Source organism: Rutilus rutilus (genome assembly GCF_951802725.1).
Source record: "Rutilus rutilus genome assembly, chromosome: 2".
Classification (NCBI taxonomy): domain Eukaryota; kingdom Metazoa; phylum Chordata; class Actinopteri; order Cypriniformes; family Leuciscidae; genus Rutilus; species Rutilus rutilus.
Window position 1 is genome coordinate 16,342,429 of NC_140210.1, and position 19,942 is coordinate 16,362,370.

Consider the following 19,942-nt stretch of genomic DNA (forward strand, 5'->3'; position numbering starts at 1 on the left):
CACATTTTCCCATGGTCATTACCTGGCTGCGACTCATTTATTTATTTATTTTAGGAATTTGACCTAATTCCTAAAATAAAATAAAATAAAAATATATATAAATACTGCTCCTGATGAATAAAATGAACATCGTACCTGCATGCAAATCCTTCCCAGCTAACACACAAAGTACCAGTTACAAAATGTATTGGTACTTTTTGGTAATTTCATGACTTACTAATTGACAACGTAAATAACTGACGTTGCATGCTCATAATTTCTTTTGCACTTTATTTGTAATGAAGTGATATACAGTGCACCGTGTGTGCGCTACGAGCACAGTATAATGGCTGACATGACAGGAAAGTTAGGGGTTTTTTTAGGTGAGAGACTTTTTATTTCGTATTTAAGTTACGAAAATAACGTTCGAATAATGACACTGACATCTGACCCCAGATACTGAATCAGGACTACACGTTTTTCTCAGGCACTCTTTACTTAAACTGCATCTGACCAACCTGATCTCACGTCTATTCGTATGAGTGAATTCGTACGATTTTTGTTAAATCGTTCATATTTTACAAGTTACGTGTATGATCGTACGAATGACCTAACTCTGACCCCACTCCTAAACCTACCCGTCACTGGGGTTTAGACAAATCGTACGAATTCGTACGAGTGAGGTCATACGAATTTGTACGAATTAGCCGCCTCGTAGAATACGTACAAATTGGTCGTCACAATAAATGTCTCACATCAGAAACACATAGAATCGGCGTTTCTTTGACTGCACACTTTGCACACTCAAAACGGTCTTGCGACCCACTTTTGAGAAACACTGGTCTAGATAATATAGACTTATATATATATATATATATATATATATATATATATATATACAGTGAGGAAAATAAGTATTTGAACACCCTGCTATTTTGCAAGTTCTCCCACGTAGAAATCATGGAGGGGTCTGAAATTGTCATCGTAGGTGCATGTCCACTGTGAGAGACATAATCCAAAAAAATAATAATCCAGAAATCACAATGTATGATTTTTTAACTATTTATTTGTATGATACAGCTGCAAATAAGTATTTGAACACCTGAGAAAATCAATGTTAATATTTGGTACAGTAGCCTTTGTTTGCAATTACAGAGGTCAAACGTTTCCTGTAGTTTTTCACCAGGTTTGCACACACTGCAGGAGGGATTTTGGCCCACTCCTCCACACAGATCTTCTCTAGATCAGTCAGGTTTCTGGGCTGTCGCTGAGAAACACGGAGTTTGAGCTCCCTCCAAAGATTCTCTATTAGGTTTAGGTCTGGAGACTGGCTAGGCCACGCCAGAACCTTGATATGCTTCTTACAGAGCCACTCCTTGGTTATCCTGGCTGTGTGCTTCGGGTCATTGTCATGTTGGAAGACCCAGCCTCGACCCATCTTCAATGCTCTAACTGAGGGAAGGAGGTTGTTCCCCAAAATCTCGCAATACATGGCCCCGGTCATCCTCTCCTTAATACAGTGCAGTCGCCCTGTCCCATGTGCAGAAAAACACCCCCAAAGCATGATGCTACCACCCCCATGCTTCACAGTAGGGATGGTGTTCTTGGGATGGTACTCATCATTCTTCTTCCTCCAAACACGTTTAGTGGAATTATGACCAAAAAGTTCTATTTTGGTCTCATCTGACCACATGACTTTCTCCCATGACTCCTCTGGATCATCCAAATGGTCATGGGCAAGCTTAAGACGGGCCTTGACATGTGCTGGTTTAAGCAGGGGAACCTTCCGTGCCATGCATGATTTCAAACCATGACGTCTTAGTGTATTACCAACAGTAACCTTGGAAACGGTGGTCCCAGCTCTTTTCAGGTCATTGACCAGCTCCTCCCGTGTAGTTCTGGGCTGATTTCTCACCTTTCTTAGGATCATTGAGACCCCACGAGGTGAGATCTTGCATGGAGCCCCAGTCCGAGGGAGATTGACAGTCATGTTTAGCTTCTTCCATTTTCCAATGATTGCTCCAACAGTGGACCTTTTTTCACCAAGCTGCTTGGCAATTTCCTCGTAGCCCTTTCCAGCCTTGTGGAGGTGTACAATTTTGTCTCTAGTGTCTTTGGACAGCTCTTTGGTCTTGGCCATATTAGTAGTTGGATTCTTACTGATTGTATGGGGTGGACAGGTGTCTTTATGCAGCTAACGACCTCAAACAGGTGCATCTAATTTAGGATAATAAATGGAGTGGAGGTGGACATTTTAAAGGCAGACTAACAGGTCTTTGAGGGTCAGAATTCTAGCTGATAGACAGGTGTTCAAATACTTATTTGCAGCTGTATCATACAAATAAATAGTTAAAAAATCATACATTGTGATTTCTGGATTTTTTTTTTAGATTATGTCTCTCACAGTGGACATGCACCTATGATGACAATTTCAGACCCCTTCATGATTTCCAAGTGGGAGAACTTGCAAAATAGCAGGGTGTTCAAATACTTATTTTACAATTTGTACAATTACAAGGATGCATTCAATTGATCAAAAGTGACAATAAAGACTTTTACATTGTTACAAAAAATAAAAGCTGTTTTTTTTTTTACTTTCTATTGCCTTTTTTCCCCCATCACATATTTACCATGGAAATGTTACTTTAAAGCCTTTTAGCAGGCTCAAATTTTGTAATATCAATTTAAAATTTGGAACACATCTTGCTTATGTTAGATATATGGATTTGATTTTCAAGCAATTTTTCCAAAATCAAAAAAGTCGAAATCATTTTGTAAATGATATATTTTGTATAAAATCCAAAAAGTTTAGTTGTTTTTGCTTTACGTTAATTGTAAACTTCTATACATTTTTACACTTTCATTTTTTGAAGTGCTTTCACTTCTGCAAAAGTCTGCTGAGTGTCTTCTTTAAAAAGAGACCAACCTTATGTATTCCTAATTAAGTTTAACTATTTATTCAAGTTCACATCTAACACTTAGCAGGTAAAATGGATATTCCTCTATGTTGTTGCAAACCTGTATGCATTTCTTTCTTCTACGGAACACAAAATAAAATATTTTGAAGAATATTGGTAACCATAATTTTTTAAAAATATTTGAGTACAATACAAGAAATATTTGAGTTAAACAGAGAATATTTCAGATGTAATGACATTTTAGAAACATTGTCACTATCAGGTTGTTACAAACTCATTTGCTATAAATTTTTTTTACAGAACATAATAGTATATTTTCCATACAGTGATTTTAATACAAGTTTATATTGACCTTGTGCTGAAGTAATTATTCAGTGATCGAATTCACTATTTGGATATGCCACACAGCATGTTGGCCGTCAGTAGCATTAGACGCCATTAGTCCTTGAGTGTCTCTTAACCAGTGATGTAAAACCTTAGACGTGTCTCGTGATGTAAAACCTTAGACGTCATCATAGGCAAAATATTTTATTTGAGAGCTGCTTCTGAGATCAAGATTATCAGGGAATAATTTACAGACATTTCGGCCTGTTTCTCACAAAAAGCTATCAGGAGACATGAATCATGTAGACCAATTTAAAAGTGCTTTTTTTGTCTCTTTTGGAGCTGAAATTCTGTGGTCACTATGAAAGGTTGTTTTATGGAAAAGATTGATGTTGCAGTTCTCTAAAAACTTTGTCTTCCTCTAAAATAAATATACAGGGTTAGAATGTCAAAACATAATGTAACACTAAATAATCATTTTATGGGTGCTGCAGGAATGTTTAATTCTCTGTCAGGACTCTCTGTGGGCTGTGGAGAGCCCAATTTATTCTATATTCCCATATTAGTCTGAACAGAACAGAACAAATCCCTCCTACAACATCCTGACTGGTGTATCACAGCCTAGTACACGTCTCTTGTGGAAAAACTAGGATATTCAAGCAGATGTTCTGTACATTTTGCTCTTTTCTTGTTATTGGGGAGTTCAGCTTTTGTCTGACCAGTGAGGTTAGGGGTCAGTGAGATGTCACTGAGAGCTTTGCAGTATGACATTTATTCAGGCTTATCTAAGTACTTATTTGTAAATGTTAAGCTGGCATACTTCATAGATTTAAATGTAATAGTCATTAGAAGAGGTATAAGAGGCAATAAAGGCAAGGTGATAAACTAAGTATCACCTTAGATAAATTAAATTAAATAACTGGCTTTTATATTGATATTATAATAAAAATATTTATTTTGTTTTATGTTGACGCCGTTTTTTTTCTACTATTACAATAATGTTAGATGTATAAACCTTTAAAATAAAGATTCGTTATTCTTACTGTTAGAAACAAGAGTTGTCAATAAGCATGAATAATTTTATGATTTCAAAAAGCAGAATGAAACAATTTCAAGTGTGTTAAATGGTTTAAAGAATTTAGTGTTAAGGATATTTAATTTATATCTTAAATTAATTTTGACGGTCCTAAAATACATTTTGAAAAACATTTTTACATAACACTCCCTTTTTTTCCCCCTTACTCCCAGGCATCCCTTTGCACAGTCAATTTCGGCCATGGTAATACATTCCAGTAACAAGAAACTTTATAAAGCCTTGAGCAAAAAGAGCAAATAAGTCAGTCAGTGTTTGACCTAGCGACTGGTGATGCGAACGACTGACTTGATGTCACTGAAACACAGAGTTGAGGACGGTCTTAAAAGTCAACAAGAAATTCCAAAGAGAAATGTGGTTGTCTTAAATTGAATCAATATTTAATCAAAATTAAATATCTTTCTCACTGATGTCACTTAAGTACATTTAAGCAAATTTACGTTCGGTCTGACTATTCTGTAATCCCACCTTTCTTTTCATCATCCACTCAAATCCCAAATGAATAAAATGAACAATGTTTAACTCTGAAATACTCCTCATTACCAGTGTTGGGGTAACACATTACAAGTAACGCGAGTTACATAATCAGATTACTTTTTTCAGGTAAAACGTAATGCATCACTTTTTAAATTTACAACAAAATATCTGAGTTACATTTTCAAATAAGTAATGCAAGTTACTTTGTTTTCCCATTTATTGACTGAAACCTCTCCTGTCCCCATGTTGAGAGAAATCTGTAGTGAGGTGCAGAGGTGTCGTGTGTGCTGTGTAAACATGATGGTTATTGTTGTTCTGGACTAAATGTGAACATTCCCAGCAAGCAATAGCAGTCATTTCACCGTCTAGGTTAACTAGACCCAATATAGTCCGGCTATGAGTAATCCACTTCTAGCCCAAATAACCTTGAATTTGGTTACATGTCGTATTTGCCGAAATAACTTGCATGATATTCCATCATCTATGCAAAGTAACAGGTTTTACAAGGTGTTTGGTTTCATTTCTTTGACATGTTCATGTTCTAGATAACTAGTCTATTCTTGGGCTATGGTTAGACGTCTATTACATTCTCACTGACAGCCCAAATTCTGCCTGTTTTAGACGTCAGGGCTGTGTTTGGAGAGGTCTTTTAAACGCAAAATTGCTTGCTGGGTTTGCTCATCCCACTTGCACAAAAACAGATTCAGTATTTCTCAAAATGAATAAAAACAGTGAAATGCAAACCTGCAATAATTAGATATGCTAAATAATACAAATGTACTTTATGTATTTAATCTCACTTTATTATTAAACAGTGTCTTTCCTGCTGACTTTTGATGATCCAATTCAACCTTACCAATAAGCAAAAATGAATTTAGATAAACGTCACATTTGCGTTTCATTTTTTCATCTTCTTCTCCTTTGTCATTTCACTTTTGGTGTGAAAGGGCCTTTACATTTGCCAAAAATAGATATTTTCTTACTTTTCTTCAAATTAAAAACAAACAAGAAAGCCCAGCCCAGATGTGAAAAAGTAAGACAAAAGTAGCGCAATGCATTACTTTACATAAAAAGTAACTAAGTAAAACAATTAGTTACTTTTTTAGGAAGTAACACAATACAGTAACGCATTACTTTTTAAACTGACCTTCCTCAACACTGCTCATTACAGAAGTAAAATGAAAATTCATGCAGACTTTTTAAAACCAGATACAAGTGCAGACACAAAACTAGTTCAATAGAATAGCATTCTTAAAAATGCAATCAAACAAACACACACACACACACACACACAAAAAAGAAGGTATGTCTCTTCTGGTCTTCTGCATTGTCGAAAGATTTTTGCTGAGGTTTTTTTTTTATCCTAGAATCCAGTGGCTTTGGACATAGCTCAGTAAAGCAGAGTGTATGTTCTGACTGAACATGACCAACAGCCAACATGATGTGACACATCAGCTCATTGCCAACACAAACCCAGTACTTAGGTTTTGAAAGAGAAGGGAGAGAGGGTGGGATTGGTCAGAAGAATGGCAGAATAAATGAGTAAGAGAGAGTGAGAAAGAAGATGAGAAGAAAGGGTCTGTGCAAAAAGACCTCCAAGATCACAAGAATGAGTCATAATCGCTCCCCTGCCAACGGTACAAAAATAGCAGTAATAATTACTAATAGAGAAATGCGACAATACAAAGGATTCAAAACATAATGTATAAAACAATGGCATAAATGAAAAGGAAGATTCATGTGACAAGCTCCAGCTTCCCAGTAATGGGTTTAATATGGAGATTATTATGCTAATAGAGTTGTAAAAATTTAAATGCGTGTGTGGGGTGACAGAATGAGCATTCTGCCGTCACTGTGATGAGTGTTCTCTGATCAGATTGTCAAGTGCTTTTGAGCGTTTGTTGGTGTTCACGTGAAATGACCGAATTTTGTCAAGGACGCTTGTCACTTTTACACCCAATTAACCATGGGCGGTTAGTTAAAAAATGGAACAGCACATACACCCACATACACACATATCCATATTTGTCTCATTCTTTCTCTCTTTCCCTCTTCATCGCTTGTGTTTTTTCCATCTCTCTCATTTGAAAATTGTGCTTTTTTGTGGTTTAGACCAAACTGCGCCACAGTAAAACAAAGCCATTTTTCACACTCTTGCTAGTTTATTTCATTTAGTTGCTAAGTCCAACAGTGGACATTTTTTTTTATTTATTTATTTATTTATTTTTTAAGATAGGTATGAAAATTCCCACCACATCTCAAATTATATAGTGTGTTTTATATACACTCACCTAAAGGATTATTAGGAACACCATACTAATACTGTGTTTGACCCCCTTTCGCCTTCAGAACTGCCTTAATTCTATGTGGCATTGATTCAACAAGGTGCTGAAAGCATTCTTTAGAAATGTTGGCCCATATTGATAGGATAGCATCTTGCAGTTGATGGAGATTTGTGGGATGCACATCCAGGGCACGAAGCTCCCGTTCCACCACATCCCAAAGATGCTCTATTGGGTTGAGATCTGGTGACTGTGGGGGCCATTTTAGTACAGTGAACTCATTGTCATGTTCAAGAAACCAATTTGAAATGATTCGAGCTTTGTGACATGGTGCATTATCCTGCTGGAAGTAGCCATCAGAGGATGGGTACATGGTGGTCATAAAGGGATGGACATGGTCAGAAACAATGCTCAGGTAGGCCGTGGCATTTAAACGAGGCCCAATTGGCACTAAGGGGCCTAAAGTGTGCCAAGAAAACATCCCCCACACCATTACACCACCACCACCAGCCTGCACAGTGGTAACAAGGCATGATGGATCCATGTTCTCATTCTGTTTACGCCAAATTCTGACTCTACCATCTGAATGTCTCAACAAAAATCGAGACTCATCAGACCCGGCAACATTTTTCCAGTCTTCAACTGTCCAATTTTGGTGAGCTCGTGCAAATTGTAGCCTCTTTTTCCTATTTGTAGTGGAGATGAGTGGTACCCGGTGGGGTCTTCTGCTGTTGTAGCCCATCCGCCTCAAGGTTGTGCGTGTTGTGGCTTCACAAATGCTTTGCTGCATACCTCGGTTGTAACGAGTGGTTATTTCAGTCAAAGTTGCTCTTCTATCAGCTTGAATCAGTCGGCCCATTCTCCTCTGACCTCTAGCATCCACAAGGCATTTTCGCCCACAGGACTGCCGCATACTGGATGTTTTTCCCTTTTCACACCATTCTTTGTAAACCCTAGAAATGGTTGTGCGTGAAAATCCCAGTAACTGAGCAGATTGTGAAATACTCAGACCGGCCCGTCTGGCACCAACAACAATGCCACGCTCAAAATTGCTTAAATCACCTTTCTTTCCCATTCTGACATTCAGTTTGGAGTTCAGGAGATTGTCTTGACCAGGACCACACCCCTAAATGCATTGAAGCAACTGCCATGTGATTGGTTGATTAGATAATTGCATTAATGAGAAATTGAACAGATGTTCCTAATAATCCTTTAGGTGAGTGTAATCCAATGGTGATTGAAATGTTTTGAATTTTATTTGTTGTTGTTGCTATTGTCATTTGTCTAATTTAAAGGCTAATTTTACATGTAGCTTTTTTTATGTATCCTAAATACGCATAATTAAATATAATGTTTTCACACATTTTGGATAACTTGCTAAAGCTTAATTGGAAAGATGCGCAAAAACAATATTATGTTCATGTGATATTTACCTTAATTTTTTTTTAATTTGTGTGTCTCATATTTCATTAGCCTGACAAGCCAGACGTACATCAAGATGTTTAAAATAATTTTGCTGCCGCTAGGGTGCGTCTAGATTTCTAGGCTAATATTTCATCTCAATTACTTTTATATCTTATGATGTGATAAAATGATGCCACAAACTTTGGGCAGCTCTGTTTTAATTGTATTTTAATTTTTTTAATAATTGGTAGAAATAATTTCCATACAATAAATACCAAAATGGTTCCTGATTATTTTGTTCTTTGTTTAGATATAGTTTTAAACAAGCAATAAATCATTTTTATAATTGATTTTCATATTTTAAGAGTGAAAACCAGGGGAATGTCACGTGTAGACTAACACGGACACAAAATCAAAGTTCAATAAAGAGAATGTTAAACAATGTGAACACGCAGGGTAAATCAGAATAACAACTACACTTAACATAAACAATACTGGACGAAGTACTGAGGAAACACAGGGCTTATAAACATGAGGAAACGTAATCAGGATGAAACAGAATGGGTGTGTGGGACTAATTAACAAATGAGGAAACTAGGAACAGATCAAACACAGTGAAAATGGAACTTTGACAGGACAAAACAGAACATAACCATCACAGGGACAAGGATAAAACAATATACTCTATGCAAAAGTAGCAAATATGTGACCCTGGATCACAAAACCAGTCACAAGTCGCATGGGTATATTTGTGGCAATAGCCAACAATACATTGTATGGGTCAAAATTATCGATTTTTCTTTTATGCCAAAAATCATGAGGATATTAAGTAACGATCATGTTCCATGACGATATTTTGTAAATTTCCTACCGTAAATATATAAAACATTTATTTTTGTGAGTGAATGTAGCACAATCGCGAACATAAATGGACAAATTTAAAGGCGATTTTCTCAATGGTTAAATTTTTTTGCACCCTTAGATTCCAGATTTTCAAATAGTTTTATCTCGGCCAAATATTGTCCTATCCTAACAAACCATACATCAATGGAAAGCTTATTTATTCAGCTTTCATATTATGTATACATCTCAATTTAATAAAAATTAACCATGTGACTGGTTTTATGGTCCAGGGTTTGTAGGGCTTTGTAAACGATTTTCAAGAATTCTATATACTGTAAGTTGAAGAAACAGTTACAAATAGTACAGTTTAATGATGAGAATAAGATGTGCATCTAAAACAACAAAATAAGTGTTAAATTAGCATTCATTTTACATAATATTTACTTCAAATTCATCACAGTCTTTAAAAAACTGAAAAAGTGCATTATTCACTGCACTGTAAAAAAATTCTAACCTCCCTAACTCAAAATTTTCTAGTGACTGATAACATCTAAATTTTTCAATTGGCCCAAGTGAAAATCTGTAAATTTAATTTAATAATTTTCAGAATTTCACTTGGGCCAATTGAAAAATGTAGATGTTATCAGTCACTAGAAAATTTTGAGTTAGGGAGGTTAGAAATTTTTTACAGTGTGTCTTTTGATAACTGGCAATCTTAAAATGACCACATACTAGCCAATTAATCGCTCTGGCCAATATTTTGGTCTATCACTACCACAGAGAATGACTAAAACAATTATATTCAGATGGATCCTTAGGTGCTACTGTCATCCAACCATCCCACGGTCCAATACTTCAGAATGTGAAGCCGACAAAGATTCTGGCTGTCCGGTCAGGGCAGCAACTGTCGGATTGCATCAGATCAGTCTCATTCTGTATGAGCCAACTACTTTATGCGTCCTAATGACTGAGGGACTTTTGTTATGTTCAGCTGTCAGTAAAATTGACCTAGAACCACATTTAATCAGCCCACTAAACAAAGCCAGCTTTCCATGGAAAATTATTTGGATATAGAGACAAACCTACAAATTACATACCAAACTGTATACAAATTCACTATTCCAGCCTGGCTAATGCTGGCTTTCAAATGTGAGCTGAAGTAAATAATAAGTTACAGATAAACACTTGCATCTCAATCTGTGTGTTCAGCCTCTCTCTTTCTCTGCCTCTGGGTTTTGTGTCATGCAGTTATTTCAGGTCACAGGACTCTGTGCCAGTGTTGCCATTCATCAAATAAAGAGAGAGAATGAAAACGGAGGAAAGTAGAGCTAGAAATAAGAAGGAGGGAAAAGTCTGGAGTCAGTTGTGTTAGCAAGACTCTGATCTGTTGGCATGTAATGAACTAATGTTTAATTCATTCATCTTGTTTCGGTTATGCATGCATATGCATGTGCATGCTCAGTGAGTGGAGCTTGTACAGATGTTCTGTTCTTAATGGACCGAATGCTTTTACATCATTAGGAAAGAAAGACGAGGCTTTTGAGAACGGCTCCATCCCATAGATTCACAAAATCACACAACTTTTTGGATGGATGCGCACCAGGTTAAAAGGTCGGCGTGACCAAAAAAGGTTGAGAACCGCTGCGTTACAGGGTTAGACAAAACTAAAAATAAAATCTGCACTCAAAAGTAGTCCCTTTTCATTATCCTTACTTAAAGGATTAGTTCAACCAAAAAATTGAAATGATGAAATTGTCATCAATTGCTCACTCTCATGTCGTTCCAAACCCGTAAGACTTTTGTTCATCTTTGAAACACAAATGAAAATATTTTAAATGAAATCTGAGAGATTTCTGTCCCTCCATTGACAGTCCACGCAACTACCACTTTGACGCTTCAAAAAGTTCATAAAGAAATTGTAAAATTAATCCATATGAATTCAGTGGTTTAGTCCAAATTGTCTGAAGAGACATGATAGCTTTATATAATAAACAGATTTTATTCCAGCCTGGTCTCATTGTTAATACGTAGGCATTAATACGTAACATTAGCAGGTATAAAACATACTTTTTTGTATGTTTGGATAGATGCTGAAACATACAATATGGACATTTTGGCAACATTTAAACGTAAACATTATTACGTTTTTACAGCTAAAAAACTTAAAATATTATGAATCCTTTATATCAAAGATATTTGTATAATTGCCCTTTTACCATTTTATAGACAATTTTTTTAGATCCTTAAACACAACCATTAAACGTAATGGACAGAAATAATGTTCCATTATCTGCGCTGATAGCCTTTATGCCAGTTCGATTTCCTACTCGTGGACCTTTCCCGATCCTGTGCTTTGTGAAATACTCTTAGAGCAAAAATGTAATAGTCCTAAAATTAGGACTAACACAGCCATTATTTTAAAATGTTTGTCCTAAACTGATAAGTTAGGAGCTACTTTTAGCCTTAAGATGTTTTGTGAATACAGCCCCAGATATGGTAAACGGAAGCTCAAGTATGCTTGCTTGATATGTTAGAACCACTGAGGTTCATTCTTGTGTTACGCAGCATGTTTGAGCTTCCACAAGAACCACTGAGGTTCATTCTTGAGTTACGCAACATGTTTGAGCTTCCACAAGAACCACTGAGGTTCATTCTTGAGTTACGCAACATGTTTGAGCTTCCACAAGAACCACTGAGGTTCATTCTTGAGTTACGCAACATGTTTGAGCTTCCACAAGAACCACTGAGGTTCATTCTTGTGTTACGCAACATGTTTGAGCTTCCACAAGAACCACTGAGGTTCATTCTTGAGTTACGCAACATGTTTGAGCTTCCACAAGAACCACTGAGGTTCATTCTTGAGTTACGCAGCATGTTTGAGCTTCCACAAGAACCACTGAGGTTCATTCTTGAGTTACGCAGCATGTTTGAGCTTCCACAAGAACCACTGAGGTTCATTCTTGAGTTACGCAGCATGTTTGAGCTTCCACAAGAACCACTGAGGTTCATTCTTGAGTTACGCAGCATGTTTGAGCTTCCACAAGAACCACTGAGGTTCATTCTTGAGTTACGCAGCATGTTTGAGCTTCCACAAGAACCACTGAGGTTCATTCTTGAGTTACGCAGCATGTTTGAGCTTCCACAAGAACCACTGAGGTTCATTCTTGAGTTACGCAGCATGTTTGAGCTTCCACAAGAACCACTGAGGTTCATTCTTGAGTTACGCAGCATGGTTGAGCTTCCACAAGAACCACTGAGGTTCATTCTTGAGTTACGCAGCATGTTTGAGCTTCTGCAGGAATCAATGAGGTTCATTCTTGAGTTACGCAGCATGTTTGAGCTTCCACAAGAACCACTGAGGTTCATTCTTGAGTTACGCAACATGTTTGAGCTTCCACAAGAACCACTGAGGTTCATTCTTGAGTTACGCAGCATGTTTGAGCTTCCACAAGAACCAATGAGGTTCATTCTTGAGTTACGCAACATGTTTGAGCTTCCACAAGAACCACTGAGGTTCGTTCTTGAGTTACGCAGCATGTTTGAGCTTCCACAAGAACCACTGAGGTTCATTCTTGAGTTACGCAGCATGTTTGAGCTTCCACAAGAACCAATGAGGTTCGTTCTTGAGTTACGCAGCATGTTTGAGCTTCTGCAGGAATCAATGAGGTTCATTCTTGAGTTACGCAGCATGTTTGAGCTTCCACAAGAACCAATGAGGTTCATTCTTGAGTTACGCAGCATGTTTGAGCTTCTGCAGGAATCAATGAGGTTCATTCTTGAGTTACGCAACATGTTTGAGCTTCCACAAGAACCAATGAGGTTCATTCTTGTGTTACGCAGCATGTTTGAGCTTCCACAAGAACCACTGAGGTTTGTTCTCGTGCGTCAAGCAGGTTCGGTTGAGCTTCTGTTTATGTTCGCTGATCAATGTTTAAATGCGAATAAAAGCCTAAATTCAATCTGCTCATCATATAAAGCAATCGTTTCTATTCAGATAATTTGGACTAAACCGCCCGATTCATTCCATATGGGAATGGTTTTACATTCTCTTTATGAACTTTTTGAAACGACAAACTAGTTGCGTATTTTTATTTGTGTTTCATAGATGAAAGAAAGTCTTACAGGTTTGGAACGACATGAGGGTGAGTAATTGATGATATTTTTTTTTTGGTGAATAATTTAATATATTGAAAGTTTTTAATTAAATTCATTTGAAATAAATCAGTTTAGTTGGGTCGACACAATTTATTTGGTTTAGGTCAAATTAATTTACTCTAGTATGTTTAACTGATATTTATTACATTTGTCAAACTACATTTTCTTATGCTCGTCCAACTGAATTTTTTGTATTAATTTACTGAAGTTAAGTTAGTTTGTGTTTAAACAAGCAATTTGCATGTCAAAAAGGTTTTCAGGCCCAATTTTTTTAGAGGTTTTCAAAACTATGACAATTCCTCCTTTTCCTTTTCCTGTTATCTGTCTTCTGTTTGTTGTTAGAGTGGAATAAGAGAAATTTCCAAGCATTTGCTTTGATTTGTTTTTGGCGTGTTGAGTGTGCTTCCTGAGGTACATTCATCTGTGACACCATTATTTAGCTTGCGACATCATGTTTGCAGCCCTTAAAGAGGGTCCTGTTTGTATTCTGCCAGTCAGCTTGTGTTGAAAACACATACACACCGATATCATCATCTGAAATGTCAGAGCAGCTTTTTCCCCCACTGTGTTCTTAATGATGGTTTGCCCTCAGGTCAGCTATAGTTTATGAGCTCTGGCAAGCATGTCATAGGGTTGTGTGTGGTTGTTGGTGGAGGGTGTTGATTTTAGACTGCATATCTAATTAAAATATATACTAAATGTGGATGTGTACAACCTTTTTGATAAAGATCACATTAGATGCTATTTAAAGCTTCCTAATTTTGCTTTGGAGGTCTCCAAATAGGCCATATGTGCAACCAAGATCAAAAAGCACTTTCATTTTCTCATTATAAACATTGCAGCATAACCTCTTTTCTCACAGTGTCTACACTGTCAGTCCAATTTAAATCTTATACAAATTATTAACTCTCCATAATGTGTATGGCAACTGTTCAGATACGATTTGTGTGTCCCATGGCACTCTTTAGTTTTCTGGAATATCTGCTTGGTTTCTATGGCAATGACACTGCGTTGGTAGGTATACGCCAAAAACAGCAACATGGAGGGGTTTGCAATACAGATGCTGTTTTATATACAACATAACAATGTGTAGCTGCCACACTGCATTTCTGTGTCTTATGAGGCAGTGGCAGAAATGTAAGAGGCTGGTATGCGCAGCTTTATCCTGTGCTGTCGTCTCCGCCGGTCTCGAACTTCAACAGGTCTCCATTATAATTGTGATTTTCTGCTCGACCAGCACTGCAGCGACTTTCAGCATGTTTCCTATAACACCGTCGGACATGTTTACTTTTTACGTGGCGCGAGGAAGTGACATAAACCACACGAAATCAGATTAGAACGGTCAGCCTGAAATGGATATAATGTATCTTAAACGGATTTGTAAAAATCGCATCTCATGTAATTTTTTGCCGTTCACACTTGTTGAATATAATCAGATTCCAATCGTATATGCACAAAAATCGGACTTGGACTGACAACGGTCGTTCGCACTTTCAGTCCAAATCCGATTATTTGTGTATCTGCTTGGAATCTAATCTAAAATTATTGAGTGTATCGCAACTGTTCAGATCCGATTTGTGTGTCCATGCATGCAGCTCTTTCATTTTATGGAATTTCTGCATTGGTTTCTATGGCAATGCAACATGAAGGGGTTTGCAGTAGAGTTGTCTTGTTTAAATTTGATAACATTACAATGTGTAGCCGCCTCACTGGTCTACTGCACCAGAGAATGTCTAATATGGCGAGAAGTTTCACTCTCACTACACTTCCGGCTTCTGAACTGGTTGCAGTTCCACTCTGATTCCATATGAGGGCGCTCACAGGACGAGTGCAGAATGAATGGAGGTCAATGGCGGTATACCCCTCAAAATCCACTTTTCTCAGGATATAATTTTTTGTCTAGTAATTTGAATGTTGTATTCGAAAGGAGATGCAAAGAAATTACACATTGCTGGGTGTTAGATTTGCTTTAAAAAAGTCTTTCAAAATGTCAATGACGTCAGAATGCTGACGTCATTAGCAGAATGCTAGCGTGTTATGGGCAACAACTCAACCTGTAAGAAATCAAAACGACAAAAGTACTCGTTCATTCAACTTTCGACCTAAAACCCATGTTGAACTTGCAAAATCTACAATCACATCTGAGATTTCTCAACGGCAATCGGGTGAAAGAGACAAATTTAGCCATCTAGCCCCATTGACTCCCATTCATTTTGCACTCATGGCGAGCGCCCCCAGTGGAACTCTGGTGGTACTACAACCAAAATTCGGTACAATAGGGCTTAATAGGGAGTGGACAGGCTCTCCGTAGACGGGCTCTGACTGCACCTTCAGAGGCAGCGGCAGAACCGTAGGAGGCTGGTATGTGTGGCTTTATTCCGTGCTGTCGTCTCTTTCGGTTTACAAACATGTCTCCTTTATATTGTTATTTTCTGCACTTTGGAACAACACAGCCTTGTTTCGGCAGCGACTTTCAGCATGTTTCCTATAACAGCGTCGGACGTTTACGTTTTACGTGGCGTGAGAAAGTCACATAAACTACGATCAGAGCAGTCAGACTGAAACGGATTTCCAGAAATGTGATTTGAATAGGATTTCAAACCACATATGGATGTAGCTTGAAACGGATTTGAAAAAATTGCATTTCATGTGATTCCGGATTTCAATCGGATATGCACAAAAATCGGATTTGGACTAACAGTCTGAACGCAGAATGAGGCTTAAAGTATTCAGTCTCTTTCAACCCCTCCTTTTAGAGAACCTACTCTGTTGTGATTGGTCAAAATCGAACGATTCAGTCTGTTGTGATTGGTTGTGACTGCCGGTTCAAAGTAGATGTTGTTTGTGGGCAGCCAGTGAAGAGGACATGCAGGCATTATGCAAATTCGCGCAGAAAGTAAGACTGGAATTATTGACGACTCGTTTGTTTCAGGCAGTTCTGAATCAGTTCTTTCTTTTGAGAGACAATAGTTGTGTCCCAAATATGTACTAATGCACTCAACCGTGTAGTTTATGAATTTTATAAGGTTATTTTGTCATTCAACATCGGAGTCTGATAGCCCCTCCCCATCCGCTACGTAATACGTAAAGCTGCAACATTTGAGTGCATGAAATGTCTAACATTCCACGCTTCATTTTTTGCAGTTAATTAAGTGCATCATCTGGGTATTTAAAGTGCACTTTTTATTTTTGGCATTTTCTGTGAACACACTATTTTCAATATTTGTACTACAAAACGTCGTAGAATAGTGCATAAGTAGCCTATGCGAATTGTGATGCACCTAATAACTCCATTTATCATGCACTTTGATCTTTGATTTTTTGCGGACCTCTTACATTCACAGCTATATAACACTACATGAAAGGTAATATCAGAAAAAAGCATAATAGGGGCACTTTAAAACCCCTCTGAACCCTTAGACCATTCTTTTTTGTCACTTGTCAATTGCCTTTTATGTATAAATTATAAATGTATCATATATGTTTTTATATGATACATAAAATTCGACATACAATAAAATGATTTTACATGTTTTTTAAATAATAATAATAAAATAATGCATAAAATACCAGCTCTGATTTTAGCTTTACCAAGACAAAGGAGTCATTTCATTCCCCCCCAAAAAATATTGTAAGGTATAATTTCCATTGCCTTAGGGCATTTAACACTATACATTGTTTAATATGTGGTGGAAATGACACTGTGGTGGAAAATATATTGCTGTTGGATAAATTAAATAATGTACCAACTGTCCACAGGGCCAAAAGTGTTACCACCCTAATATGAGATATAAATAAAAGATTTTTTTATCTTCTCTTCCACTCAGATCTACACTCGTCTGCAGCGGCGTAATAACATGATGGACAGAATACGTGAAAACAAATACCGTAGCAGTGAGACAAAACGGATTAACATCATGCTCTTTTCCATCGTGGTGGCATTTGCGGTTTGCTGGCTCCCGTTGAACGTCTTCAATGCCGTCATCGACTGGAACCATGAAGTGGCTATGCACTGTACCCACAATCTCCTGTTCTCCCTGTGTCACCTAACGGCCATGTGCTCAGTCTGCATAAACCCGGTGTTCTACGGGTTCCTGAACCGCAACTTCCAGCGTGACCTTCGGGCTTTCCGACTCTGCAAGATTGTGTCAGCACGGGAGAATGAATATGACATGGTTGCCATGTCGACTATTCAAACGGATGTGTCTAAGATGTCACTGCAAATTAGTAGCCTTGATCTCTAGTACAGTTTTGTAAGTGACACTCGTGTCTGTGTTCTGTAAAATGCACTGTCTTGATAAAACGTCTCTTCAGATTTAGCTCAAAAAAGTGTGCATTTAAAAATAAATAAATAAGAGTGATTGTTAGTAAACATACCGTTTGTTATCATGACTTATGCTGTAAGAAAGCAACTACTGTTTTACAGTATAATTGTAAAATTGTATATACAAAATCAAGCAAGGATGCTGAATACATTACTTGGGAAACATCCAATGTCCCGCATTAGTGAGGGCTCATTGGGACCAAGTAAGAGTCTGAAGACATAACAGAAATCGTACGAGGTTCAGACTGAGCTTTGATCACTCAGATGAATTCTTCCTGCTGTGTGTTTGAATTGGAGGGAAGAAAGAAGAAATGAAAACTAATGCAAAGCCCAAGAGGTCACAAATTCAGAAGTGGATTTAAATGTATAATGAATGTCAGATGTGACTTTTAAGAGAGACACTGAGCTTCTGTTTCTGATCTGGATTCATTTCTCTGAGTTCTGAGTGCTAAAGCCAAAACTAAATAGATTTTCCTCTTATTTATCCCTTGACAAAGCAAGCCTGCAGGAAGTAAAGGGCTGTTTTTGTCACACTGACAGCAATTTGCAGCAATAAAGTGACCCGACATTGTTCTGTTTCAATGGGAATAGGCCATTTCTGACGACACAAGTAACAGCGATCGTTGGTGATGAGACAAAAGTTGAGCAGAGTGGCTCGGCAACCTCCAGCCATTAAAACGCTGTCAGTGTAAACAAGGCTGTTGTGCCATTGCTCACAATGGTTTAGTTTAAGGCAGGGGTGCATCGTCCTGTTTCCAACCATAATTAAACACACCTGAACCAGGTATTCAAGGTCTTTAGGGGTGCTAGAAGCTTTCAAGAAGGATTGGCTACCCCTGCTTTAAACACTTTGTTTTTTGTTTTGGTTTGCTTTGTTTATTTGCTTTGTTTTGTTTGTTTTGTTTTGCTTTGATTTTTGTTTTGTTTTGTTTTTTGCTTTGATTTGTTTGTTTTTTTTGTGTTTTTTTTTTTTGCCACTCTCACCTAATCCACATTTTACACAAACAAACATAGGAATGTATCAGTACACTCTAAATGCTGGGTTGTTTCAACCCATGTTTAGATCAAATATGGACAAACCCAACCATTGGTTCAAAATTTTTAATTAAAATTTTAAAAGCAGCAGTTGCGTTTGTCCATATTTGACCCAAACATGAAACAACCCAGCATTTTTTAGATTGTTTTATCAATGTAGTTCTGCACTGATGCATAATGATTGTAATTTAACATAAGTATGCTTTGCTATTTCTAATTTGATAATGATATTAATTACCTCTACTTGAATATTACATGTTATTATTGAGGTACTGTTGCTTACTGACAGATTTTCTAAATATTATTTAGATTTATTCCTTCAATATTAGAAAAAAAATGTTTTGCCAATGTATTGCCTTCACCATTTGTTTTATGGTCAATGTGGACACTGAAGTTTTAGTTTTAGAGTAACGTTTGAATTTGTGAGAGCAAAAAAAAAAAGAAAAAAAAAGTTTGTTTTGATAAAAACCTTGAGTATTCCTTATATATATATATATGTTACAATACTTTACCCTCAGAATGATAAATAGAGGGCCATTGTAGTGGTTATCAAGCTCCTCTATTGCTTGTGCAGACTGTCATTTGCTATTGTTGGGATTTTTCCAACATTGGTGATTGATTCGTTCTAAATTACTATAACAGTATAATCACAAAATGATCAACCCAGTGCAAAACAGTCCCAGATTACAAAGCGACACAATTATAGAGCTTTGCTATGGCATGTGTATGTTCAATGCGAGGAAGGCACTGTACTTTTTGTGTACAGAATGTACCATATATATATATATATATATATATATATATATATATATATATATATATATATATATATATATATAATGACTATTTCATTGGATGTCTATTTCTCCATGTTTGTTTATTTTAGACTTTTTAGACATTGCAATATTAAAAACATATTCCAAACAATACTCTATATAATCTTAATTCTTTCATTCAGTTTATGTCCACATTCATTTCTTGAATTTTCATTGTCATTTCAGTTGTTCATTTCTTCATTTTCATTGTCCACTTCATTTTTTGTCCACCTAGAAAATTGCTAATAAGACATTTTTATTTAGATTTAGACTGTTCGAAAGATGCCATCAAA

General features: G+C 36.9%; 1 protein-coding gene across 1 annotated transcript in view; it reads left to right on the forward strand.

Moving 5' to 3' along the window:
* Positions 1-19,572, forward strand: part of npy1r (neuropeptide Y receptor Y1) — a 30,794-nt gene extending 11,222 nt beyond the window's left edge. The window contains exon 3 of the mRNA XM_084402938.1: positions 17,303-19,572. Within this exon, the coding sequence (XP_084259064.1) occupies positions 17,303-17,719 (417 nt within the window). The 3' untranslated portion in view covers positions 17,720-19,572. The remainder of the gene's footprint in view (positions 1-17,302) is intronic.
* Positions 19,573-19,942: the final 370 nt, after the last annotated feature.